At 46.4% G+C, this 25812-nt stretch overlaps 1 protein-coding gene across 6 annotated transcripts in view; it reads left to right on the forward strand.

Annotated features, from left to right (window-relative positions):
• Positions 1–5617: 5617 nt before the first annotated feature.
• The window catches only part of nfic (nuclear factor I/C), a 69665-nt gene continuing 49470 nt past the window's right edge, over positions 5618–25812 (forward strand). For 3 of the 6 annotated variants that reach the window (XM_018731199.2, XM_018731201.2, XM_018731203.2), the window contains exon 1: positions 8692–9666. In XM_018731199.2, the coding sequence (XP_018586715.1) occupies positions 9637–9666 (30 nt within the window). In that variant the 5' untranslated portion in view covers positions 8692–9636. Of the gene's footprint in view, positions 7014–8689; positions 9667–25812 lie in introns of those variants that run through there. The other 3 variants (XM_018731198.2, XM_018731200.2, XM_018731197.2) reach the window with 3 other exon arrangements.

The following is a 25812-nucleotide window of genomic DNA, read 5'->3' on the forward strand; positions in this document are numbered from 1 at the left end:
TGCATCTGGCCAGAAGGGATGGCCCCTGGCCCCGGGACGGGATGGGACCGGACGCAGCGGACCGGGTTCCATCGGTGAGCACCGCTGCCAGCAGAGGCTTGGCTCGCACCTGCTGCCCCGCGTCTCGTGTCGGGACGCCGTCCAGAACGTCCAGCTGCCAGCAGTCCGTCCCGGAGCGCCGATCCGAGGGCCTGCGACCATCTGCTGACCCTGGACGGCTCTACTGTGAAGCAGCCCTCCCACGGCGCGGCTCCGCCTCGCACAGAACGGCACCGCGCTGTCGGACTTTTGTCGCGATTCCAGGGGGGACGTCTCCAGAAGTCCCTCTTCCCTTTCTGGAAGGCTCTCGACGCGGCTTCTCTCCTGATCTCCGTCGACTTCCGCTACGTACCGTACTCTCGACCCATTCTGTACACAGCTGCTTGTGCGATGCGCTACAGGACTGATGACCGTACTTCGCCGTTCACGTGTCTGCACCTCTATCTCCGTCCGCCGGTGAAATGCACATTTTTTTCCCCGGCGCTTCAGCAGAAGCCGAGGCCGCTAACCGCACCGTAATCCTCCAGATGCGCTCTTCTTGCGGTCGACGTCCCGTAGCTGTTCGGGCATCCGCTAATTGTGTTTATTTTGCCCCAGTAGCCGCCAGAAAAGAGGAGGGGAGCCTCGCAATTATTTAATCGACGTTTACAGTGGCGTTGGCGAGTGCGTGCACTTTGTTGTTGTTTTTGGGCACGAGAAGATGGTTCCCATTAGCCGCGTGCGCGGCCTGGTTCCGCCCGAATGCCGTCGGGCCAGATCTCCTCCGAAACGACGGCAGGCCGTTGGCGCTCGGGTGACGCCACGCTGAGTGCTCGCCGGCACACACTCTGGCTCTGCAGCGCACGAGCTAAGGTGCTTCTCCTTTTTAGCGACTGCGTAACTGACCATAAAAAGCGTTTAAAGAGATCGAAGGTAATAATGGGGGATGGAAGGGGAGGAAAACGGTCCTGCAGAGACCGAACGGGAGCAAATGCACTTCTTGGGAGCATTTACTCCGATCGCCGCAGGAACCGTACAGGCGTTTGAACACTGCTGCTGTCGGAGGCTCGGACAACTGCTGTCTTGGCGACAGCACGCTGCACGTAGAGTCCTTCCGGAATGTTCCCTCCTCCCTTTGCGTCCTCAGCGTTGAAAGGGGTGTGTCCGCTGTCGGCGATATCGAATCCATTCATGGGGTGACACCCGTCGTTATCGTCTTCCTCTCTTTCCTCACCTCACCTTTACCAAGCGTTGCCGTCTTTTGGCGAGAATCTTCTCTCGATGTGTCTGAAGTCGCCGACCTCATTGTCGCCGCATCGCGAGCCACAAGCGCTACAGTGTAACGCTGATCAGGTTCAGGGGTGTGTTTCCGCTTCTGTTGGGACATGCGGCTGCCCTGGCTGCGGAAACTGGCCATTTTAGCGCCACCCCCCTCTTGCCCAGGGATCCTGGCACCACAAGTCCAAAGTCGCACCTTCCGAGCCCCTTCCAGGCAGCGTTGTTGCGCGGTCGGTGCCAGCTGCCTTGAACCCGAGGGCGCCCGGGCGAGCCTCCGGCTGCTGGGCAGGAATGTTCCCCTTGCGTCAGGAAACAATGGCGCTGCATTCTTGCCCAGAACGCTGTGCTCCTGGCTGCAAAAAGCCGAGTGCGTGCGCGCGCACACACCCCACCCCGGCCCTTGTTCGTAAACGCGGGAGCGAAGACGTGGCCTCGCCACGCTGCAAATGGTTCGAGTTCTTTTTTTCCCGTAGCCTCCCCGTGCCAGGGTTTGGACTGTGTTTTGTTTCTTTTCATTGGTCAATTAGAACATGTTCACAAACACGAAAGCAGATCGTCACAACCGAGATGTAAGCCTCGTTACCTTCTTAGCACCGGCATCACCGCGCTATCAGAAACACTTCCCGAACAATCGTGTACTTTCACCTCTTGTTTACTAAGCTGGTAATGAGTAATCACTAGTAGCTCTTAAATAGCTTTTATGGTCTGTGGCTTAAACAGGCACTTGAAAAGGAGCTGGAAATAAAACAGGAGCTTTTTTCGGGATGCCGACGGCACCGCGAAAGGCCTGTGTTGAACCTTAACCGTATCCTGCGATAAACCTGATTTCCATGGAGACGGGAAAAACAACCACGCAAAACCAGGTGTGTTCTTCACCGGCAGCCCAAGAAGCAGAGCGGCAGCAAATTGACAACCCCCCCCCTCCCCGGGGCCTCTGGAGGGACACCTTACAAAAGGTGACGCGGGGTTACGGGGCCGGACAGCGTGTGCCAAGGTGTCGCCCGTGCCCATTTTACTGAGGGCATCTCCGAGACCCCCCACAGTTCCGAAATCCCACAACAGGGATGTACTTGTGTGCAGGTGCAGTAGCTCTGGGTACACCGGTGCAAAGGAAAACACTTTATTACAAACACAATTTGAACTTTCACAACAATCAACAAATAAAATCACCATTTTTACAGTGTTAATATAACACTTCATGTAGAATTTTTTACAGTGTTATGTCTCCATTTAGGGGGTGCGGTGGCGCAGTGGGTTAGACTGCAGTCCTGCTCTCCGGTGGGTCTGGGGTTCAAGTCCCGCTTGGGGTGCCTTGTGGCGGACTGGCGTCCCGTCCTGGGTGTGTCCCCTTCCCTCTCCGGCCTTACGCCCTGTGTTGCCGGGTAGGCTCCGGTTCCCCGTGACCCCGTAAGGGACAAGCGGTTCAGAAAGTGTGTGTGTGTGTGTGTCTCCATTTACTTCTGCTACAAGTCATATGAAGAACTTAAAATTAAAATCCCTTATAAATTGTGCCATGGCCACTTATAGGTTTCCTTAATCATTTACCCTCTGGAATAGATTGCATTTGAATAACAAATAACTGTCACTTTTTGGTTTGTTATGAAAGGGCCGCGCTGTCGGATGTTTCTGGCCGTGAAAAGGCTTATGAATTCGCATTTTCACATTTAAAACGTGCTCATCTTTGCCAATAACTTGCCTGTGGAAGTCCCTGTTTCTTGGATTTCGTAGAGCTCCTTCCGAGCGTCTCCTTGGCACGCGCTGCGATATTAAACACGCTGAAGGTCCACCTGCTCATCTGAGACACTGTGTGGACACATGAACAGTGCAAACACACCGTATGCGGTGAATCAGCTCCTCGGGTGACTGCGGGGTGTTTGGCCGCAGCGGCTGTGCGGCGACCCCTCGCTCCGTGCCGCTCCAGGCCGCGGCGCAGGGGCCGCGATCCGGCAGCGAGGGGGCACTTCTCCGCCGCTTCCGCCCAAGAGAAAACCGTACGAGAAAATCATGGCAGGTTATTGCCCACACCATTTCTATCCATTGTTTTTTCATTCCATACAGAGAAATTTGCCTGGGTTTCTCTCCTGACTGTTTGAGGTTAACCCTAACTCTCTCATCTCGGTGAAACTCCTGTGAAGTTTAATTCACTAAAACGAACGTTATTGTAATTGATTTTCCAAGCAGGACCCTGCGAGGGGCCCACCCTGTTCCCCGAACACCCCGAATCTGCTGACGTGAATCCACAACGCATCCCGAAACGGGTTCAGTGAAACATTTCCATTTCGATCACACATTTTAGAGGAAGGTGCTGTTTTTCTAAGAGTGTTATTCACTTTTTCCTGTGGCTGATTTAGGCCTCCTTTGAAGACCAGACCTGCCAAAATTAATTTAAATCGAAGAGCTGCATCTGAACCTAAATATTTATTTAGTGGAGAATTAAATAAGTGTGTTGTAACACATCTTACCATTTTTTTCTATTCTAGGTTCTGAATTCGTAATATAAGAGCTAAGGACGGTGCAAAGGGTTAATTTCACAGTTGTAAATAATTATAATTAAATAAATAGTGCCGCTGGACCAAGTGGAAAGCTAACAAGGGGAAGGAAACACTTCTTAATGCAACATTTAGACACACTTAACCCATGAAGACCTTTCTGCAAAGCAGCACTGGGAAGTATGTGTTAAATTGCAAAAACGTTGAAAATGACTTTATAACCTGAGGGATGTTAGTAATGTTACTAAAGTCAGTTTTTTTTTGTTTTGTTTTATTGCATTTTTGACCAATGAAATATGTGCTCGCCGTTTCATTACAAACCGTTGTAATTAATTCTGTTCCTGGATATTAGAGATATTCCATAATAATTCACATTCGGGCGCAAAATATCAGTTGTTTTTTTTTCCACGAATGTTTAGAGTAACAGATTAACCATTAATAAATGAACGTTTGTCGGGAGCTGAGTTTTGGAAGCGATGCGAAGTTTTTACAGTAGTATGTCTTGAATAATGAACGACTATTAGGTAAGATAAAATGAGCCGTTTCTAACGTTACAGTCTTAGCGGATCATGTGCTACTGAGTGACAGCTGTCGGAACGCGTTTATATTCCTTACTTTATTAATGAGGTACAACAGCGGGTGAGGGAAAATAAATCAGACTTTCTTAGACGAAAAAAATGACAGCTAAAAAAAAAATTGTTATTACAGGACACCGCAATTTACTCAAGATTGAGTTCAGTGTTTATGTTCATTGTTTTATATAAAAAGTGCTGTAGCTGTTAAGTTTGAAATATTTAAAATTAAGCTCTATTGGGCGATGTCTCTGACCGCAAGTAGAAATGCTTCTGGACAATGATACTTATTATAGGATATATATTGAAGAAGAAAACTGTTTTTCATTCCATTCCTCTGGGTGAAGTTCCAATGACAGCATTGCTCAACATTATTAAAAAAAACTTTTAAAAACATTATAATTAAACTTTTAAAAACATTGAAAAGCCGGACAGCATTTTGCAGTTTTAAAATTCGCACATTTGGCCTTGGGGTGTAAGAATTTTTTTTAATTATTTGTCACTTTTACTATTAATTTTTTTAAAAATGTCCTGCGCTCATTAAAAATGTGACATTCAATCAATAAAATTAACAAAAGCCAACTGTTTTCACTGCAGTTCGTTCGTATGCCTGAACAGTTTTTTAATATACATTTTTGACGGAGACCTTTAAACTGTTTTTATTAGATCTTGGCAGAAAATGTCTTATGAGATTTCTGGAGCGGACCAACATATTCCAGTATTTTTCGTCAATAATATGTCTGTTTCAAATTGTAGGCCAGTTTATGCAGCCAAATGAACCACATACTTGATCGGGAGAGCAGAAAGAAAGTTTAATGCAAAAAATACATTTAATCTTACTCTCTGCTCTTTGCATGCGCACAGTTTTTTAAATCAACTTGCAATATTCTCTTCCTCCTCCGAGTCCAGCAGAAAAGTCGTCCCAGTGCAGTTACCACCCAACGCAAGTAAAATAACTCGATTTTCACTTTGCATGGAGGACATTTTCTTCAGATAAGTCAGAAAAATCAGAAATAAGTCCTCGAATGACTGTTCTGTTTCGGTGTTTGTTTCGAGTTTGACACATATGTGACATATAAAATATTACAATTATATAATTAAGTAAATTAACCAGTAAAATATAAACTACATCTTATGAGCTACTAGTATTATTTTTGTGCTTACGTAAAGGCTGAAATTTTGTTTTAGTTATCATTCTAAACACTATCAGAGGTGACGCCTTTCTTTTAATCACTTTATTCGGTGGAAAAGGACTACATTTTCAGTTTGTATGTTAAAAAATATAGGTGTGTATCCGGAGGCGAACGTGAACCCGTGTTGTTTTTCCTGTCCGTTTACGATTTCCCACATTGTAACACATGATCTTAAAGTCGGTCTCTTGGGACAGCTATGTTTGCAGAGCGGCCCTCCTTCCGGCCTCGGTGCAGATGGAAATTATAATGTTTAATTAAGCATTAATTAAGGCGTAATTAAGGTTTGGGGCCGGAAGCGCTCTGCGCTCGACGCACACACCCACCACGAACCGCGCAGGTGTCGCAGGACCTGCTTTAAAAAATCCCCCCCGGGGAGGAGAACTGCGTGCAATCGACACGCGATAGGCTATAGGTGGGAGCGCGTGGGGAGGGGTCGGCGCGTGACACTAACAGGTATCGACCGTCTCACCTCGGAGGGATAAAAGAGAAACACTTTCTCTCGCTTTTCCTCGTGTAACAGTCACAGTGTCCCATGGAGCGCGAGCGCCCGGCGTTACCTGGGAGCGACAGACACGTTCATTCACCTCAATGCGAAGTGGATTTAACGCGTTTCCCTCATCGCCTCCGGTCCTCGCTGTTAGTGCCTTTTCGTTGAGGTGAAGCGCACCTTCAAGCGCAACACCAACACGCTCGCATTCACGCACACACACACATACACACAAAAGCACGCGCGCGCACTGGCACGGGCTCACTGACACACACACACGAGCGCGCGCACACACACCTCGGTCTGTGCTTCATCTCCTCCAGACGGTCGCGAGACCCCCGGGGCCGTGCGCGTGGACGTGTAGGAGAGAAAAGGGAAGGAAAGGAAAGGAGAGAAGATAAGAGAAGAGGAGAGGAGAGGAGAGGCGAGCAGCAGAGCGGCACAAGGGGAGGATGACAGAGGGACGAGGGCAGAAGTGAGAGGGAGAGACACGCGCGGGGAGATGACGGATGGACGGACGGGGAGATGAGCTCAGCGGTGCCGGGATGTCGGAGGCCCGAGGATGAGCCGCAGCCTGAGGGACGAAGGGGAGAGAGCGGACCGCGTCAGAGAGCGGCGGAGGACCGTTAGGGCTCCTTGCTCACACTGCCGGCTGGCACACACTCCGCACGACATGAACGTCGTCAGCGCCGTGTGTTTTTATTACTGTTACAGAACCTCCTGGAAGCGGCGGTTCGCCTCAGACTGACTGAGCTCTACTACGTCTCACACCGGACCCGATTCTCTTTCCCCTCTCGCCCGCCGTCCGCATCGCCAAGGATTGTTTCTCGACGAAGATATACGCACAGAAAAAAAAAATGGATTTTATATAAAAGCTGGAGAAACGGGAGCGGATGAGGAGGCGCTGAGCCGCGGGACCCCGCCGCCGTCCGTCCGACAGCTCTCTCCGGACACTGGCGCTCTATTCGCCGCCATGGTACGTGCTCTGCGTGTACACGAGCCGCTTCCATCCCTTCGGTGTCCTTTGTGGCGCGAGAGCGGTCGCGAGAGCCGTCTTTACCCGCGAAAGGAGAGCGGAGCGGCGCGAAACGGTGCGGCTCGAGGAGTTTCCCCCTTCCCCGTCTCGCGCCCCCTACCATGTACCCCCCCCCCTCCCCCCGCCCCGCACTTCGCTTCTCGACGCTGATTCTCGGCCAAAAAGCGCGAGGATGGTGTTGGAAAAAGGGTTAGGAAACATATAAATGGCGAAATCGTCGAGGAGCCAGGGCTGCTTGTTTTGTTTTATTTTTGTTCACACTGTTGTACACGTTCATCAGTGTCCACAAACACGATCAGTTCTCTCGCACATGATCAATAATGTTTATTGAAGTGGCCACGGGACCCTGCAGGCCGGGTTTGGAAGCTGCAACAGCGGGTGCAGCTGCAGCAGAAAATGGCCGCAGCTCCTCCGGTGTGGAGTGGAGCGGGAGGCCGGGAGGGGCGCTCCGTGGAGCGGAGCCGCGCTGCTCGAACCCGGGCCGTCCGCCGCTCGGTGCGTTTCACATTTGGGGGCAGTGGGGCGGTGCACCCCCACCCCCACCCCCCTACAGTGGAGTGCGCGGGAGCTCCTCGCGCCGCGCCGACCACTTTAACCAAGCAGTGAGGAAAAGTGGGACGTAGCAGAGGCAATTAGGGTAAAAACACAGTTCCATACCTTAATAATAAAATATCAATATTTAAAACGTACTCACCAAAACAAAAGGCCATTATCGTCCCAAAGTGATCTCAGATTTCGTCAAGTTGTCAAGTAAAAAGTCTGGTTGTTCTGGGTACAATTATAAATTAACTCAATAAATAAAAATGAATGAAAAAGTCTGACTTTGGTTTCCTAAATTAACTAAAGGAGCTTAAACCCTGTTTCATTTAGAAACTGTTTCCCGGTCGGAAACAAATGAAAAATAACTTTAAAAGAATGTTCATTATGATACAGAAGAAAGGAGAGAGAAAAAGAGGTTTTCTATATGTTTAACAATAGTTTCTGTATTTTTAACTCCTGTATTTATATATATATATTAAACTCCATAAATTTGATTTAGAACAAAACTTATGACTGTACTGTATAATTTTACATTATCAAACCCTAAGTTGAACTTTTCAGTGTAAATGTGGAGTGTGTATTTACTTTCCATACTGAAAATGTTTTGATTATTGAACTTCTTTTTCTCATTTACTTAAGTTATTTAACTTAATATTAGAGCAATAAATATGGAGCTGGAACTTTGGGATACACCTCAAAGTTTTATTTTAGCAGATGCTTTATTCACTTACATTCATTTATTTAAGTGTTTAAATAGACTTTCCACTGGATTCTTGAAGACGCAACACATTTAAAATAATTTCAATATTAAAAGTGATCAACAGCCAGCTTTTGTAGCAGTTTAAACTCTAAAAGTAGGCGAATATTACCTATACAATAATATTCATAATAATAATATAAGGTATAATATTACAACGCATAATGCGTCAATTATAAAATATTGTATCATGGAATTTCAGTTTGTTTTGAAAACCGAGCATATCATTACCATACGTAGATCAGCCGGTTGTCAAATATTATTGTTCATTTAGATATTCTATTTAACAGACTCACATCTGCACTATTCTAATATCATTGGCGCCCCAGTCGACACGTAGAGTCGTCAGTGTCATTTGCCACCACCCCCCCCTCTCTCCCCACCCCACCGCCACCACATTTGCACGCGCTTCCCCGCGCGCTGTGGTGCCGTACAGTAAAACGTCACTGCTCTTCAGCAGCCCACGCGCCTGCAGAGCGGCGCAGGCCGGCGCGAGACTCGCCACTTCCTAAGACTCCCCCGGCGTGGCTGGGGGGCTTCGCGTTCCACGTCCGTGCGTCTCGTGGAATTTGTTTTCTTTTTTTTTTTTGTCTCAGCAGAAGTGTGCAAGAGAGAAGTCGGTTGTCCGTCCCAACCGCACAGAAGAGAGAAAGATCGCGCCCGTGCTCTGGCACGAAGGGAGGGGGAAGTGACCGCATTTTTGTTTTGTTTTTGTTTATTCTCCGCGAAACGGTTGGACGTCGCGCCTGATCTGCGGGTGAAGGAGTCGAGCGCGCAGTTCAACGACTCTCACAGCGGAGACCCCCCCCCAACCCCCCCGCTCGCTGGAATTCGGACATACTGCATCTTTAAGCGTCTTTTTTTTCTGGGACGGGCTATTTTCATAACGTCACTCAATTCCTCCCTCTTTTCCTCTTCTCATTTTCCCATTCTTTCACTCTTTCACTCCCATCCCTTCATCCCTCCGCGCGCCCTTGTCCGAAATGGGCCGCGTTTTCCACCACCTCTCACTCCGAGTCCTGCAGATTTTTTGAAGTGTTCCCCTCTCCATTTGTACTTTTATATTTTTGCATCACCGCTCAGAATTCCACGGACAAGCGAAGCGCCACGCGGGCATGACGATGATGACTTTGACGAAGACGGCGATGATGATGATGATGATGATGCTGGTGGTGCTGCTGGTGGTGGTGATGATGATCCGCCGGGCTGACCGTGATTCAGTAACTTTTTGAGAGTGTTCGAGTCTCCGAATCGTTGAGCTACACCATGATGTATTCTCCTCTCTGTCTCACTCAGGTAACAAGCAGACCGCCTTTATTCTCCTCCTCTCCTCGGTCTTCTTCACCATATTCTTCGCCATCGTCGTCGCCTGTTTGCACATGATCCGCGAGCTCCGTGTGACCCGAAGTTAGCGCTGTGAAAAGGGCGGGACGAGCGGCGGAACAAGAGCCGCAGCAGTCCGCGCGCTTTGCCACGGCTCGAGAAAGTTACCGCGAGGGCACAGACTAGCAGGCAAACGCCTGAGTGACGACGTCGCGTCGAGTGTTTTCGGTTAAAAACTGCGGTAAATGTGCGGCGTCTGGTGACAGAACGCGGCTCAGCGGAGACCTGTAAACACCACGGTCACATGTGTCACATATGTTACATAGTTAGACGTGGAAATTAATCAGGAAATGAACTTAATTGGGACCCAGTTCGGTTCACGTGCGTGCGCGTGCTTCTTCGTGGACGGGGAGGAAGACGAGCTCGTCAGTAAAAATATAATTTTAGGTTTGGAGAAAAAAAGTGGTGTGTGGGGCGAGAATGTGTGTGCCTGTCACCATCCCCATGTGTCTTCGGTTCTCCTCGTGCAAAACTGGTTTAGTCTGATTTGTGGCTCAGTAACTATATTTTGTAATCGCAAAATTCAAAAAAAAAAATCCCGTGCCAAATGTTACAGTGCAAATCAAATGTTTATCAGACTGTCTTTTAGTTTATGTTGTGGCAGTAAAGTGTTCAAGTATCTTCGCAGGGTTAAAGCGGCGGATTTGCCAAATGACTTTTCAAGTCTTTTGGACGAATAAACTTGAGGGAGCGCGGCCGTCCAGCTGCTCTCATTTTAGCAGATAATACAGTAACTAAATCATCTTACAGGCAACGGCTATAATTATGTTTTTTTTTCTGACAGAACCGGGGGTTACAGCTGATGGCCTTTGGGTTTTGTTCTCCTTTGTAAAGAGGTCCTTTCAGACATTTTTATATCAGTTTTGTATTGCAGCACTTTTCAGTTTGAAACTTTTCTTAACTTCTCAGCAGTAGTGCTGTGTGTGTGTGTGTGTGTGTGTGTGTGGTGTGTGTGTGTAAGAGAGAGCTGCAGGAAAGTGTCGCCTCAGAAACACAGTAATTGTACAGGTTTAACGGGTACACATACCCGGTTCACTGTGAAAACTGTAGTATGTTGGTTCGAAGCCCGCCTGTTTTGTCGTGGCCTTGATCAAGGTACTTACCCTGAATTCGTGCAGTAACTCCTTCTGCATAAATAGGTAAAGCATGATTGTAATGTTGCTTATCTGACAACAGATAAAAACTGGGTTCTGGTCCTGTTTAATTCCCAAAAGGTGACATCTTGTGAATACTGAAATTTCAAGTCAATACATTGTACATCCGTTTTTTTCCTGCCATTTCGAAGGTGTGTGTGTGTTTGTGCACGCTGTTATACGCATCCAGCTAGACATTTGGATAACTTTTTTTCTTTGGTGTGAGAGCAGCTTCAAAAAAGTAGTCATTATTAGTGTTTTCTGCTGTTTTTTTTTTTTTTTTTTTTTTTTTTTTTTAAAGTTATTCCTGGCTTTTCGGAGCCTTTCAGAAATCTTTTCTTGCAGCACATGGTTCTGAAAGGGATCGTGGCTAAGTAATCCAGTTCAGTAAACTCCGGGAGACTAAAACACACTTCTTTTTAAATATTATACCATTTTATGTTTTTAGATTAAAGTGTAATTTAATCTACTGTAATTGGAACAGTTTTTTTTTTTTGCTACTGTTGTACATTCTTTGCTTAAACAAAATATTCACCTACAGTTTGTGTTAATTTGGACAGACAGAATTAACATTGTGTTTTGTATTAAATCTGAAAGAAGAAAGTTTTGCTTTGTGTGATTGTAGTTACTCATATGTTCAAAGAAATTTTTAAATGAAATTATTTTATGAATTTAAGTTCCAAGTATACAGTATTTAACTATATCAAGACTTTAGGATTTAGTATTTTCGAATAATAGAGTGGAAAAATACAGAGCAGCATGCGGACAACATATTTTTTATGTTAAAGAAATGACTTGCATTTTTCTCGGTTACTGTAAGATGTTTATTTCCTGATACAAAAACAATCCATAGTTTTTCCTTGTTGCTGAACTTAAGATAATTCAGGGAGAAGGCAAAGTAGACTGCAGCTCTAAGACGGAGGCCCGAAATGTCCTCACTTCAAACAGCCCCTGTGTCCGAACCCGGGTCCAACCTGTTCTTCTGTTTGTGTTTATTTTTACAGTGTGACACGTTCTAGACTGTACAGTGACCTCAGGGCCACGGGCTGCGAATGACTGTCTTTAAGTACAGCTCGTTTGTGCTAAACAGAGGGGAAAAAATCAATTCCCCTAACAGTGTATTTATTACTGACACCCTGCAATTTTGACATGTATTTAAAAATGTTTTGAGTATTTCAGAAGGAAAGCAGTAAAATCCCCAAATTGTTGAACACGGAGTAACAAAGTAATTTATAGTGTTAAAGTAAGTAAAAATGTACAGGAATTGTACAAAAATGGTAAAATTAGGATAAGTTAAATGAGCGTTCTCTTTTGATGTGAGACTCCAGCAGTTGGGCTGCCTAGAGAAAGTGAAAGAAATGTTCTCAGCTGCCCAGCTGCCAGGAGCGTGGGGGGTGGGTGAGGGTGCCGTTAACTCGCTTGGACCCCGCGGTCCTCTTGAAGGTGGCTTTTTAAGAGCCTTTTTTTCAGTCTGATCCAACTTAAACCCAGTGCTAGTCCCAGGGGTTGTGGGGGGACACCTGCGATCTGCCATCGTCCACTTTGGCTGTTTATCCTTCAGCTCCACGCAGGAAGCGGGCCTTAGCGAAACGCACGCAGCGCCACTCGTGTTAAACTCGAGCAGTGGGGGTGTTTTTGAAAGCACTGTGCTTGTTTTTTTTAATGGGGGACTGGTTTGGCAGAGGCCGCTGGGTGTGGGGGTTGTGGGGTAAGAGTGCTCGGGTGTTGGGGCGGACTGTGCTGCTGTACCGGTCTGCGCCTACAGGCGGTCTTGTTCTCTCTATCTCTTCCCCCCCGTAGTGTTCCGAGTGGGACGTAGCTAGAATCCCCCGCTCCTCCTCTTTCCTCTGTTTTCCGGCGTTCCCCTCTCTGCTGTTACAGGGTGGAGGCGAAATGCCGAAGCGATCTCTGAACAGGTCTCTCCGATCTTTAGCACCTGTTTTTGTTTTCTTTTTTTTAAATAGCCTTAGTTGGGAAATGGCCGCATTATGCTGATGGTTCGAGAAGGGCGATACTGCCTCTGCCTCTCTAGTGACTGCTGCAGCCATCCCACAGATGCATGCAGGCCCCTGTCCTGGTGGGACCACATGGGCTTGAGGGAAGCTCTGCTCATCATCAGAGAAGCCCTATAAATGCGGCCGTGCTCCGCCTGGCAGTGCCCGGACTCCACAGGCCTGCTGCTTCACTTCAGCCACATGCCTGGGCTGGTTACGCTTTAAAAGGTTGCATTTGGTAGTAATAGACATGAGTTGTGTTTTAAAGGGGGCAGAACCAAGTCAGACAGGGGCAAGCTGAGGTTAACAGTGCTGATGAGTAATGAATGGAATCAGGTACTCTTTTTGGCCGCTGTTCTGCAGCTTTAGGGCTGCAGTTGGCCAGCAGTCAAATTATGTGGTGTTTTGTGTATGTGCTTGTGAATTCCATATATTAACTTCTTATTTGTGTTAATATAAAATCTAGAAAACAGCAGTTTGCAACCATGCCTTGTTATTGAACTTCATATGCTTTTCTTGTTTAATATGAATGGAACTTGGGACACAGGCAAGGGGCAGATCTGATGTCTGTCCAGGTCCAGTGCAGCCAGGTCCACAGTCAGCGTGCAGCTGTGTGTGTATGTTGTGATGTGTGCTGGAACCTCAGCCGCTCCCGGGCCGCAGCTCGGGGGCAGCAGGCGACTCAGTGATTACAGCCCCTGTCTTGCACTTGAAGGACCCAGGTTCAGATTCCTGCTGCTGTGGAAGCCTTCACCAAAGTACTTTTTCTGTGAAATATGCCACTTAAAATTAGCACGACTGTATAAATGGGTAAATAACTGCAGGTCGCATAGATGCAAACCTAACATTGTCAGTTGCTATAGAGAAACGGGTCAGATTAATGATTATATGATGATGAACTTCTGTGAGGCGGGTGACATGTCTTTTCATGTAAACTTCAGAATTCTTGTCTTTATTCTTCATATTTTTGAAGAGCCCTTTGAAAAACATTCTCTTTAACCATGCAAAAATATGTGTGGTGAAGGCCTTCCCTGCTGGTATTATAAAGACCCCCTTAGAGGCCCTGTGTTAATGCAGCAATGCTCCCTTTGCCTTTCCCTTGTGGGGACTTGAGGGTTCAGTTAGTGGGGAGGGGTGGGTTGGGAGTGTGGGGGCTGCACACACGGCCCACTTTGCCCAGGAAGCTGTGAATGACAGTTTGGTGGTCTTGTCCTCTGTCCCGGATTGCTTCTGTCCTATAATAGCACCTCCCTAGTGTGACTTAGAATATTCATTAATGTGCTTAGTTGATTATTTATTTATTTGGTTGTTTGGCCTCTGAAAGAAGTTCTGGCATCTTATAAACTTTGAGATGTAGTTTATCACTATATCTTTCCTCCCCTCACTGGAGGAAAAAGCGGAAACGTGAAACTGGGACAGGCGTCCTAAGTAGAGCGAGGGTTCCAGTGTTTGCTGCTCTGTCCCTAGAGTATGACGGAGAGTGCCAGTTATTGAGTGGGTGGGTGGGCGGGGAGGGGAGAGATGCGGGACCAGTGGACCTTGATCACAGATATAAAACCCTGACAGCCAGTTGCCACAGTGTCTCTTCACTGAGCTCTATGTCCAGCATTGCAGATGTTTGGTGACAGCTGGCTGTGCTTTGTACCACACCTGGGCTCGCTGGGAGGAAACATGGTGAGACCCTCTGCGTGTTTTTACTTGGCGCCACGGCCCTGGCACCAGCCCGATCCCAGGTGCCTCAGGCACATTGCTTTGTGAGCAGGAAGGGGAACGGGTCTGCTGGTGGAGCGGTTCAGATTTTGGGTCCTGCTCTGGCGCTTCTCAAGGGGGAGCTAACATAGCAGGAGCCAGACTGGCGGAGCTCGTCGTTCCTGGATGCTCACTCAAGAGTGTGTGAAATTGCACGAGCCGCATTGTGACGTGTTAGGATCTTAAGATCTAAACACGCCTTTTCCAGCAAAACTGAGGTAATACCAAGTGATCTGCGAGGTGGTGTCACATCCTGCTTTTTCTGCTTTTTCCCAGATTGTCAAATTGTGACCTTTAACCTGGGATGTGGAGGTTGTCCGTATGTTCCTGGAATTCTTGTTCCTTTGTAGGGCTGCAGGATTTTGGCAGCGGTGCAGAGCCTAAATGAAACATTTTGGATGGCAGTCAATACTGTGTTGTTGTGGCAGCATGCAGTGTTTGATGTAAACATAAAAAAAAACATTTGTCTCATTGTAGCTATTGGCAGTTTCACAAATTTTTTTTTTATTGTCGAATCTGCATTTGTGTTAGTTATAAGTGACAGTACTAGAAATATTAATGGTTAACATGTTTTCCAAACAAGCACTATGAAAGAGACTAAAGCTACTTGGTGCGTTATACTGTTCTGTAGTTTAAGATGTGCTTTAGATTCCTTGGAATATTAATTTTGACCGAATAAAATTGAATGAATGCAGTTTGGCTTTTTAACGTCTGCAGGACGGTGAGAGCGCAGTTGAACTTTCTGTCCCTGCCGTTTGTTGGTTTGCGTTTTTGGTCGTGTCGGCGGCGATGACAGTGGCAAAGGGGGGATGAATTGCCCGTCTGTGGCAAGAGCTGCCAGGCATGCAGCCGCAGAGGTGAGTGGGAGGCACATCAATCTTTGAGCATAACTGACTCGTGAAGGAATTACCCTAGTAAGAGGAGATCCTGGGCTCAGTGGGAAGGGGTTGCCGTGGCTTGCAGTTCAGTTCTGAGTGGTTTGAATTTGTATACCTTAATAAATGTTTACACTGAATTATTTTCACGCACTATTTAACGGAAAGAGCCGTGATCAGGTGCAATTACATGCATGTGCGTGTGCGCTCGCGTGCAGACGAAGGTTCAACCAACACTGTGAACGGGCTCAGCGTTGGCATCTCGAAGAGCTGCGGTGCAGGAGACTTGCTGTAGGTGCTCCAATCTGCTGCATTCATTCTGGAGCAGCAAAGCCGGAAGAACACAGTTGGCAGGGCATGGTTTGGCTGACTCATGCTCGTGCCATGTTGTAGTTGTGTAGCAAAGTCCAGGAACGGGACCGTGCTCCATAGGACCATTGCCATGGTTGGTTGTCTGGGCCTGTCTTGCTGGAGTCAAGCCCCAGTGCTCCTCCGTAACAGCCACCGACACCAGGCTGAATGACACCTTGATGATCCACTCATGGAAGGAGGGCTTGTTGAGTGACACTCGGCCTGCGGTTGGAGAGACAAGGCCAGCTGAGAGCTGTCCAGAATTTGAGCGTAGGGAGTGGCCAAGGCCTTTGTTCCTGTCGAGCTGGGTGCGGCATCAGCGGCCTGCCTGCGCTCCATTCACGTGCTTTTGATGATGCCGCAGTCTGGCTTGGCAGGGGAGCTGTCTCTGATTGTCTGGTGACGACTTGGAGAAGAGCAGCTCTCAGAAAAGACTCTCGCTGGGCTGAAATCGAACTGGAATAAATGACGAGAGCAGATAAAACACGGATTTTAAATGGAGAACTAAAACCGAAAGGATCCGGTGACGCTGCCTTAAGTAATATCACGGTACTTGCAGTTATTAGCCGTGGAATGGGGGGGGTTGATGGAATGAGACGGGGCCGTATGTCCTCTGCTTGCACAAATGTCATTCAATCTTGTTCCCCCACATTTAAAAAAAAAAAAAAAACGAAAAAAAAAATGGAAGAGCACTTGGATGCTCTACCCCGCTTTCATACAATTTGAGGCCTGCTCCCTCGTAGTACTTTTTTTTTTTTTGGTCAGCAAACTAAGCACTGAAAAGCAAACAAATTGGTAGATGGGCTGAAAAGTTCCACATCGCCATTTTTAAAAAGAAGCGATTCAGAGAAAAAGCACATGCTGTGACATTAAATAACATTTGGGTGCAATGTGCAGTAAAGTGGAAAGTCTCCGTTTCTCAGGGATGCTTTTAGATTAATTTTACTGTGCTGAAACCATTGAGTATGGGTGCAAAATGTCCTGTGTAAAGGTTGATGTTGACACATTTTTACATCCAAGATAAATTTTGATACCAGGTTTATGTGCTGCAACTGGATGTTAACTGTCATTACACAGCTCTGCAGTATTTTCCATTCATTTCCATTTTGATCTCAGTGTTACACACAGCCTTCTTTTAGCACCTGTACGTGTGCTTAAAAGTCCTGTAGTGGTGAAAAGTATTAAAAAAAGGGGGAAGGAGAAGGCACATTGACATTGCTTCACTGTGGCTGCGAGTAGCTGGGAGCCACTGTGATGTGTATAAAACAATTTATGGCTGTCGTCGCAGCAGAAGGCAAAAGGCGAAACCTCTTCCATACGCACCAGCTGGGGACCAGGATCCTCTGCTGTTGCAGATCAGCCTGCACTTTGGATTTGCTGAAGTGCAATGAAACTCCCACAAGTATTAAGCTTACCTTCATTTAATTAATTAGTTAATAAAACACTCAGAGTTTTACCTGATGCAACATCTGTGTTTGTCCGGAATCAACTACAGGGACCTGCTGTGATCTGAGGCCCTGTTGCTGCACTTAAGGGATCTTTCTACACTTTTTGCTTGTGAGTGGTTCTGTTTGGAACCGCATGTATCTGTGGCTTAGAAGAATGCTTGTTTTGGTTGCAGAGGAGAGTTGTAGAGAGGTTGGTGGGGCACTGAATGGAAGCCTGGTGTCTTTACTGGGTTTTGATGCAATCATATTAAGAACATCCTTGTGATTCTTCATTTTTAATTTACTCTCTGCCCCCTCTTACTGCTGACCTTTAACCATTCCAGCGTAAGGCTTTATTTTAAAAAGCTCAGGGAATCTGTATCAGATTTTTTCTGCTGCAGCGTGTTCATAAATCCCCACCGGAGGTCTACCGGACCAGACATTTGGGGTTTAGAACAGCAAATTTGTCTGTGTGTTGCGTGTGTGTGTGTTCTCACATGTGGGTATGTGAGCTCTTTTGTGCTCCAAGCTCGGGTTTGGGATCTCCACAACTTGTCAGGATTTGGGCTTTCGCCCAGCGCAATTGCTGTGCCCGAGGCTGCGTTCTGATGAAACGGTGATCTAGAGCTGTTCCTCTGAATGCAGGTCTCTGAACATTGTTTTCTCTTTTTTTTTTTTTTTTTTTTTTTTTTTTTTTTTTTTTACATTTGACTTGTCGTCATCCCCTTTATTTCTTCTCTCCTGTTGCTGCAGAAGTTGGGGCAAAAACTTAATTTGAAACATTGCCTTCTTACAAGCTGCTGCCTTTGGACCTGAAGGTCACAGGTTTGAATTCCTTCTCTGGCTGTAGTATACTTGAGCAACGTACTTACCCTAAATTCCTCCAGTAAAAAATTCCTTCCAGTATAAATGGGTAAATAATTGTAAGTAGTGTAACACAAAAGTCTTCAAAAAATTCTTTAACTAAATCAGTGATTTTTCCATGGCATAGTGTGACGTGCGATGACCTCGCGATCAGAGGAAGCACTAGCCCTGGCAACATGCTAAGTAAATGTTTGAACAACACTTTGCACCAAATCCTGCCCTGAAAATAGGATTTCTTAATAGTCTGCCTCTGTTGCCCAGGAAGTGCTCCTTTCCCTTCTTCTCCTGGGCTCGAACCTACAGCAGGGCTCCATTATTTCCTCATGTCCTGCAGTGCTGCTTTGATGAGATCTTGCTGGATGTTGCACATTCAACAGCACTTTCATTTCTCCTCTCCTATTAATTACTTTACTCAAAGCTGGCGCTCCAGAAAGCGAAACCATATACCTGATATTTGTGGTAAATTAGAAGAGACTTACACCATTTTCCTCCTCCTCCCCCCACCAAGTTCATTTTTATTTTCTTCCTTTGAATGGGTCTTTGCTGAGTCAATGTTTTACTTTTGGGTAAGCGGTGGGTGATTTTATTACTGTGACTGTCAATGTGTTGACTGGACTAGCAAATATAAACCTGTTTGTCTGAACGGTGACCTTCAGCCAGACCTCTGATGCGTTTAAATTGTAATATTCAATCTCGTGGTCAGCGGAGGTGGTCAGAAAATACAACAGTCATGAAGAGTAATACACTGAATCATCAGCTTACAAACACATTTGGGACCAGGAGTTGTTCTTGTATTTGCGATTCTTTGTAAATCCAGAATCAGTTTTAATAAGTTGTTTTTTTTAAACTGGTCCCTTGATTTATTTACGGCTTGTTTTGTAGAAATCTTGAATAATAGCTCTGATAAATGAATGAATGTCTCTGTAAACTCTTGTGCAGTGCGATTGTTGACAGATTTTTCACAAGAAAGCGTGTAACACTCTCTTGTTGTTGCTCACCAGCACTCAGGAACACTATAAGCAATGTGTAAATATTATAGGTGAGCAATTAATTAGATACCACAATCCTCTTCTGTTTGGGTGCTTAATAGTGACACCTGTTGGTGTCAGTGGCAAAAATGGGTAACATTCAGTCTGAGCAGAAATTTTTCGAGAGAGATCCGCAGGAAAGGTGTGATTAAAAGTTAAATTGTTTTGCATTTTCAAAAACTCTCGGCCGTTTCTAACAGGAAGAGCCGATGCAATTGCTGTTTGCCTCTTTGAAGGTCTTTGCCTCCGCATGTACAGTAGTGATCACACTGGTACAATGACAGCAGTTTCCAAATGAAGCAGATGTTAATGCAGATCATCTGCTGTGGTTGTGCTCGTAAAATCACGCCAAGCTTTCAGCGTGTGTTGGTGCTATTTCATGTTTCAAGTGTTATTTCAGCATATGTTGCAGAAAGTGTTGATTTCGTTTCTGGTTGTGTTTTTTTCAAAAAGTCCTGCTTGTCGTTAGAAGCAATATTCTTGGCTTGTGTTGCCATTCTTTTGTCAACTGCTCTGCTATTTTTTGTAAAAGCCTCGCTAGATGCAGCTTGCCATGGCCATAAATCAAGGAGGTCCTGTTGTGTAGAAAAGTAAAAACATTAACATCTAGTTGCCGTGGTGGTTTCCCATTAAGTTAGATGACTTACTTGACATTTGATTATTTCTGCTCTTTGTGACTTAATTCCCAGGCCTTATTTTTCCAGGATTCCAACAGCTTTGCTTTCTTTGAACTTTCTGAATTCAGAGATGTTCATATGACGTAAAGCACACTGCAGATTGCACTGTATGCCTCTGGGTGTCTTTGATAGCTGCTGTTCATATGTATTTTTCATCCCGTTACTTCTGCCCAGTTCTGGAAGAGGTAGCATCAGCACCAGTCTGAAAATGCTGATTAGGCAGTTTGTCAGTATTTGCTTAATATTTTCATGGCAAAATGGAACGGAGAGTAAAGCAGCTGTCCTCCTCTGCATCGCAGCATCTGATCCGTTGTGTTCTCATTGAAGAGGGTGATATATTGGAGCCTCTGCAGAGGGCACATGGAGGCCACTGGTTCCCAGTCTTTGTGGAGGAAGTGTTGGAGGATAAATACATCGGTTTGGAATCCATCCATCCATCCATCCATCCATCCATCCATCCATCCATCCATCCATCAGCAATAACCTCTTGTTCAATCCAGGGTCACAGTGCTTTGCTGCCTATCCCAGAAGCATTAAGCATGAAGCATGCTACACCCTGGACTGGATGCTCTTTCATATTAGGGTTGTTACAGATTCGAAAGCCCACTAACTGTGTGGCACCAGTGTTGCATGCTGTGCTGCTCTGTTATGAGTTAAATATACCACATTTAATATAATGTACTATGTTTTTCTGCTTAAGGATCAATGATGGGTTCCAGTGATGTGCACATTGGAGTCTGTAAATTGAGTTAGTTTACATAAGTGAGGACATATTAGTAACTAATTTACAGTGCAAGGAAGGTATTCTGTATGTTGTAGCCTTGTTATATTGGTGTCCCTGCTGTTATTTTGTGCATATCTTTGTGTTACTTGTTTATCCTAATTGATTTTATTGAGAGAAATCCCAGTTGGATTGAAAGCAAACTGCTTTTGAAATGTGGATCAATCAACTCATGGGTTTTGCCACCCAAAATCTTTTTTTTTTTTCTTTAATAACTTTTACCTCTTAAAAGTTGAAAGCCCACGTTCCTCATTGTTTTGGGCTCATAAATTATTCATCCGGTTTGAATGTAGATTTAATTTGACCTCTTTAGGTCTGTTCCGCACGGTGGGAAGCAGAAATACCAAGTTAATTTTGCCCGGATTCCCCAGGATTAGAGCGTTCGTATTTGGGAGAGCAGGATCCAAATTCAGTTTTTCAAGAGGCGTACTAATTTGATTTTCTCAGCAGAGAGGAGGGGGAAGGGTGTGCTGGTGGGGGCTGGGAAGGGTTCAGCCAAACTGGACGAGGTTGACTGTCAGGTGGTCTTAAAGCGCCCCCATGTCTTCATTCCACATCCTGTCATCAATTTTGTAATGAAGAAAAATGACTAATCGCCTCTTTTTTAATTATTATAAACTGATAGCTAATTAGACTGTTTTCTAGATTTTTTCCCCCCAAAAGGTTTTGGTTTCCTAATTTTTTTTTCCTTGATAGATGGGGTTCAGAGGAATTCCTCATAAACCTGTCCTTTTTTCTTTTTTCTTTTTCAAATGAAGTGGTTTGGCAACTGATCTGGCGAAATGCCTCAGAAAACTTTCCCTCGTAGAAAACGTCGTAATCCCACATCCTAATTTTCTAATCCTGAATTTTGCATCACTTTGCTGCGTTTTTCCAGCCGTTCTAGGCGGCCCGTTTATTTGTTCCACATGCACATGTCGTTTCCAATGAACGTTGAAAAGCTTGGCGAGCTCTTGGCATTGTGTACAGCAGTGACTCGGATTCTCCAAACACTCACCATTTGTGCAGATAATTTCATTTAGGTGATGCTTTTCTTCAGGGTGCTTACAGTGTTAGACTTGTATACTGGTCAACTTCACTATCTTTTTGTGCATTTACATACCCATTTACCCCATTTATTTATGCCTAATGCGTTCACCAGCTACTTTGCTTAATCCGTACATTAGTGACATTGTATCAGGTCAATGGGATGTCAATTTATATTCTCCTTTCCAAATTCAACATCTTTAATTTTGATTACTTGCCAGTTTAGCAGCCAGAAAATCTGCTTTATAATTATTGAGAAAAACATTGTACTGCCCTGTACAGATAGAACTGTTTCAAAATGGTAAAAATGTTAGTTGTCATTAGTTTGTTGAAAGACCAGGTGTTTCATCTCTGCTTTGTGGTCTTTTGCTCTGGTACAAGTGCGGTTGGACCTGATCGGTGCTTTTTCAGCTGTAATTTGTGCCACAGATGAAGTCTTTGGGAAAACAGTAAAATGTGAACAACCAACCTAAGACCTTCAGTGGTCCATTGAGTATTGGTCATTAAACCTCAGGTTCACCTTGAGAGAGATCATGGGTATTATGGATAAATATAAGGAGAAGAATGGTGGTTGTGTGTTGTGTGTGTGTGTGTGTGTGTGTGTGTGTGTCCCTGTGCTTGTACATGCTGGTGAGCCCTGAACTTGACAGTAACCTGATCCCATTTCCCATGGACAGATGTCCAACACTCTTCCTCAAGCAAAGGGGATCTGCTTCCAGTCAACACGCTCTGGTGTGAGTGTGCGTGACCTGAGAATTTTTTTTTGCTGACCTGGAGGCCATGACCTTTGAACTCACCAAAGAACGAGGGCAGAGGGGCCATCAGGTTATTGACCGTGAAAGGTGCAGGGGAGTGGAGGGATGGGGATGCGGAGCCACACCGAATGCGCAGGCCTTTTGGGCAGGACTCCGATCCTTTGGAAGGGGCAGCCATTGTCTCCCAGCCTTTATTCCAAAGGTCAGGGCTCAAGTGTGCCGTCTGAGCACATTCAAAGCAGCCAATTTGTTCCACTTTGTGATGGCTGTAGAATGGAATTAGAGGGCGTATGGCTGGGAAAACACACACTACGGAGCTCAAGTGGCAGAAGTGCCCAGACAGAGCAGTCGACGTAGAAGCAGCACGTGCTTTTCGGCCATCCTTTTAAAAATGCGGAAGTGAAGCTGTTTTGATTTGTTAGCCTCTCTGCTTGACAGCTGAGAGGCCTCGTAGCGGTGCTGTTTGAAGAGAGTGTGCAGGATGGGGTGGTTTGATTATATGGGATGTCTGCGGTGGTGAGACAAGACGGGTTTATGTGGAATGCGTTCTGCTTTTGGGAGGCGCCGGGCTCTGGACGTGGGGAAGGTGCTGTCGCGGCCGGGTAGCACCGCTGTAGGCATGTGGGGCTCTCGGGAGTTATACATGCGTGTCAGGGAGGATGCAGGCTAGGCAGTCTCTCCTTTCTGGGTGTTCCTTGTAGTTATTGCAGCGAGATGTGTGTGGACAGATGGGGATGAATGAGCGCACGTGTTCGGTGCAACCAGGTAGGCCTGCATTGCCGCAGCGCCAGGCACAGGCTGAGTTCATGGAAGGGAGACTTTGTGGAGACAGAGAGCGACGACGACACATGGCTCAAGAAACTGGCTCAGTGACGAATTGCTGAGAATATTAGGAGTGTTTGACGTGTTTCAAGAAAAGTCTGGACTTTTTTTTTTTATTTTTAACAGGGGTAATTGAAATTGCTGTCCATTTTCAACAAACCCAGACCATTGTAACAAATCCTTTTTTCCTTTCCTCTTTCCTAACTGCAGATCGGTCTGTCGGTCATTGCGATTTCACTACCGCTCATTGCCAGCCCTCCCCTTGGTCGCGCTGCTTTGAATGCTCAGTTTTGCAGGGGTTTGACGTTTTGAGCCCCTCCCTCCTATTTCTTTCACACGTTCTGAACGCTTCTCCCACGACGCCCAGAACACAAAGTGACTGGCTCTCCCTCGCACAGCAGTCACTGTCTCAGCCCCCCTGTTGATAGCCAAACTGCTCGCATGCTAAACAGTTCCACAAAAATGATACCAGAGCCCACTGGACCTTGACAGCTCAACTCCCTTCCATGGTGTACCCACCCCACACAAACGACTACCGATATCTACTCATAGTTTCTCGCCTAGATGGCGGGTGGGAATTCTTTGCCCTCGGTGCTTCCTGTCCTTTTGTCCTCCCTGAAGGGCATGTAAATAGATTGTTTGATTAACGTCTTGAGGCCCCTGCTCCTCTTCACAAAGACCCGATATGGGGAAAGAATGTTATCGACTCGGCCCTCGGCCAGCTTGCGCCAGAGAGGAGCGCCGTTTCCGGTCCGCTCTTGTTTGAAATGGTGGAGCGGCGTTACTCCTTAGCGCCCTCGCTTGTCCTGGAGTAGGTTTGTGGTCGCAGCGGATCCAGCAGAAGCAGAAGCCACTGCTCTGTGAAAAGACTTCATCTTTAACGGCGCTGTAACTGCGAGCGGTGAAGGGCATGACGTTAAACTCAGAAGCACGTGATACGATAAGAGGTCCAGCAAGCACGTCCTTGAATGCTAATAGCTTCCTTAGTTACTTTAATTGCTTCTCATAGAGTTTACAGCCAAAGACATTTGGAAAAGTAGATACCATGCTTACCAGTGCCAGCAGGTACTACAAGTTGTAACCTACAGGCTTTGGGTTCCAGCCTCGACTCTGGATGATTCCTTAGCAAGATACTTCAAGGTCCTTGGCCTGAATTGCTTCTGGGAAAATATCTGGCTCTGTAAATAGAATGGATTCTTGTAGGAGCTACTACTGAATGTAAATTAGTAACAGTAATGACCAGTAACGGTAATGAGCGGTAACAGTAAGGATCATAACGGCAAATGAAGGCGTAGCAATGCTCAGTTACAGACCTCTCCCAACCATTGTTTTGATGCGATCTTATGCGATGTTTCATGTTTGGGAATGTGTTAGCAGGGAGCCACACCAGTGCAGACCTTATGTTGTTCCCTCAGTGGTGCAAAAGGGTTTTTTAGGCGACGCGTCGAGCTGAGAAGTGCTGCAGCGGCAGGGACATCTCATGCGTTTGTTGCGGAGAGACCCGTGCAAGTGCTCCTTATCCGCTGTCTCCCACATCCCCTCATTTGTCATACACCTGGCAGCGAGCTGACTCAGCGGGGGTGGGGGTAGGGGGGACATGCTGCTGAAATGGAGCACCGGGCTTCCTCAGACCCACTTTGCCTGAGCAGCCCTACCTTTCATGTCCCACTGAGGGTAAGGCCCTCCATGCATTGGAGTTGCAGAGGTGGGTGGTGTTGTCTCTGTTGTACTTTGACACCCTCCCACCCCTTTTGCCTGCTTTACTGCTCACATGCCATTTTCCCAGTGGAAAAAGTTCTCGCAGCACAGGGGAGGAGTTTGTTTGTACCACCCTACAGAATACTAGATCTCACGTTAAAAATAGAAAAGCCTTAAAGGTATTTGGCTTTATTGAGCAAAGGAATATAGCGGCATGTTTCCTGTTCACCACCTGCTCACACTGTCCGAACCAAGAACGGCACCCCTCCCACGCAGTGTCAGGTGCCGTGACCCAGAACGACCCCATGCGCCGCTCTCTTTCGGGAGGACCGCGGTAAGAACCCTCCCCCTGTTGGTCAGACACGGCGTTGCTCATATCGGTGTCGCACGGCCGAACGCCATTGGCCAGACCCCGAGGGAGGAGCTGACCTTTACTCAGGCGCTTGGGCACAGTAAAGCACTCCTGCAGGAGTGTCGTGCAAAGGGTGGGGGCCACATTTTGAGAACTGAATCCCGAGGCACCAGGAACAGCATTATTGTCACACACTGTAACTGCGGGGGAGAACGATAACACATGGAATTATTCTTTCCTTATTTCATTCTTGCTTTTTGTAGTGCGAGATTCTCTCAGTCGCTCTCAGGGTTCTCACTACGACACTATTCAGGTGTATTTTGTTTGGGTTTCACATCTGGTGCCATTCTTTTCCAGTGTGATTGCAGCCCCCTCCAAACCTCAGCTGCTCTGCCAGAGTAAAAGCAGAGTTAAAAACTGCGGCATTAAAAAGTACAGAATTGGTTTACGTCAAGTCGCAGGCACGGGGTACGGCTGCGGCGTCTTTTTGCATCCGACCGCAAGCCTGTTTCTTTTTCATCCCCTTC

Source organism: Scleropages formosus, chromosome 25 (genome assembly GCF_900964775.1).
Source record: "Scleropages formosus chromosome 25, fSclFor1.1, whole genome shotgun sequence".
Lineage (NCBI taxonomy): Eukaryota > Metazoa > Chordata > Actinopteri > Osteoglossiformes > Osteoglossidae > Scleropages > Scleropages formosus.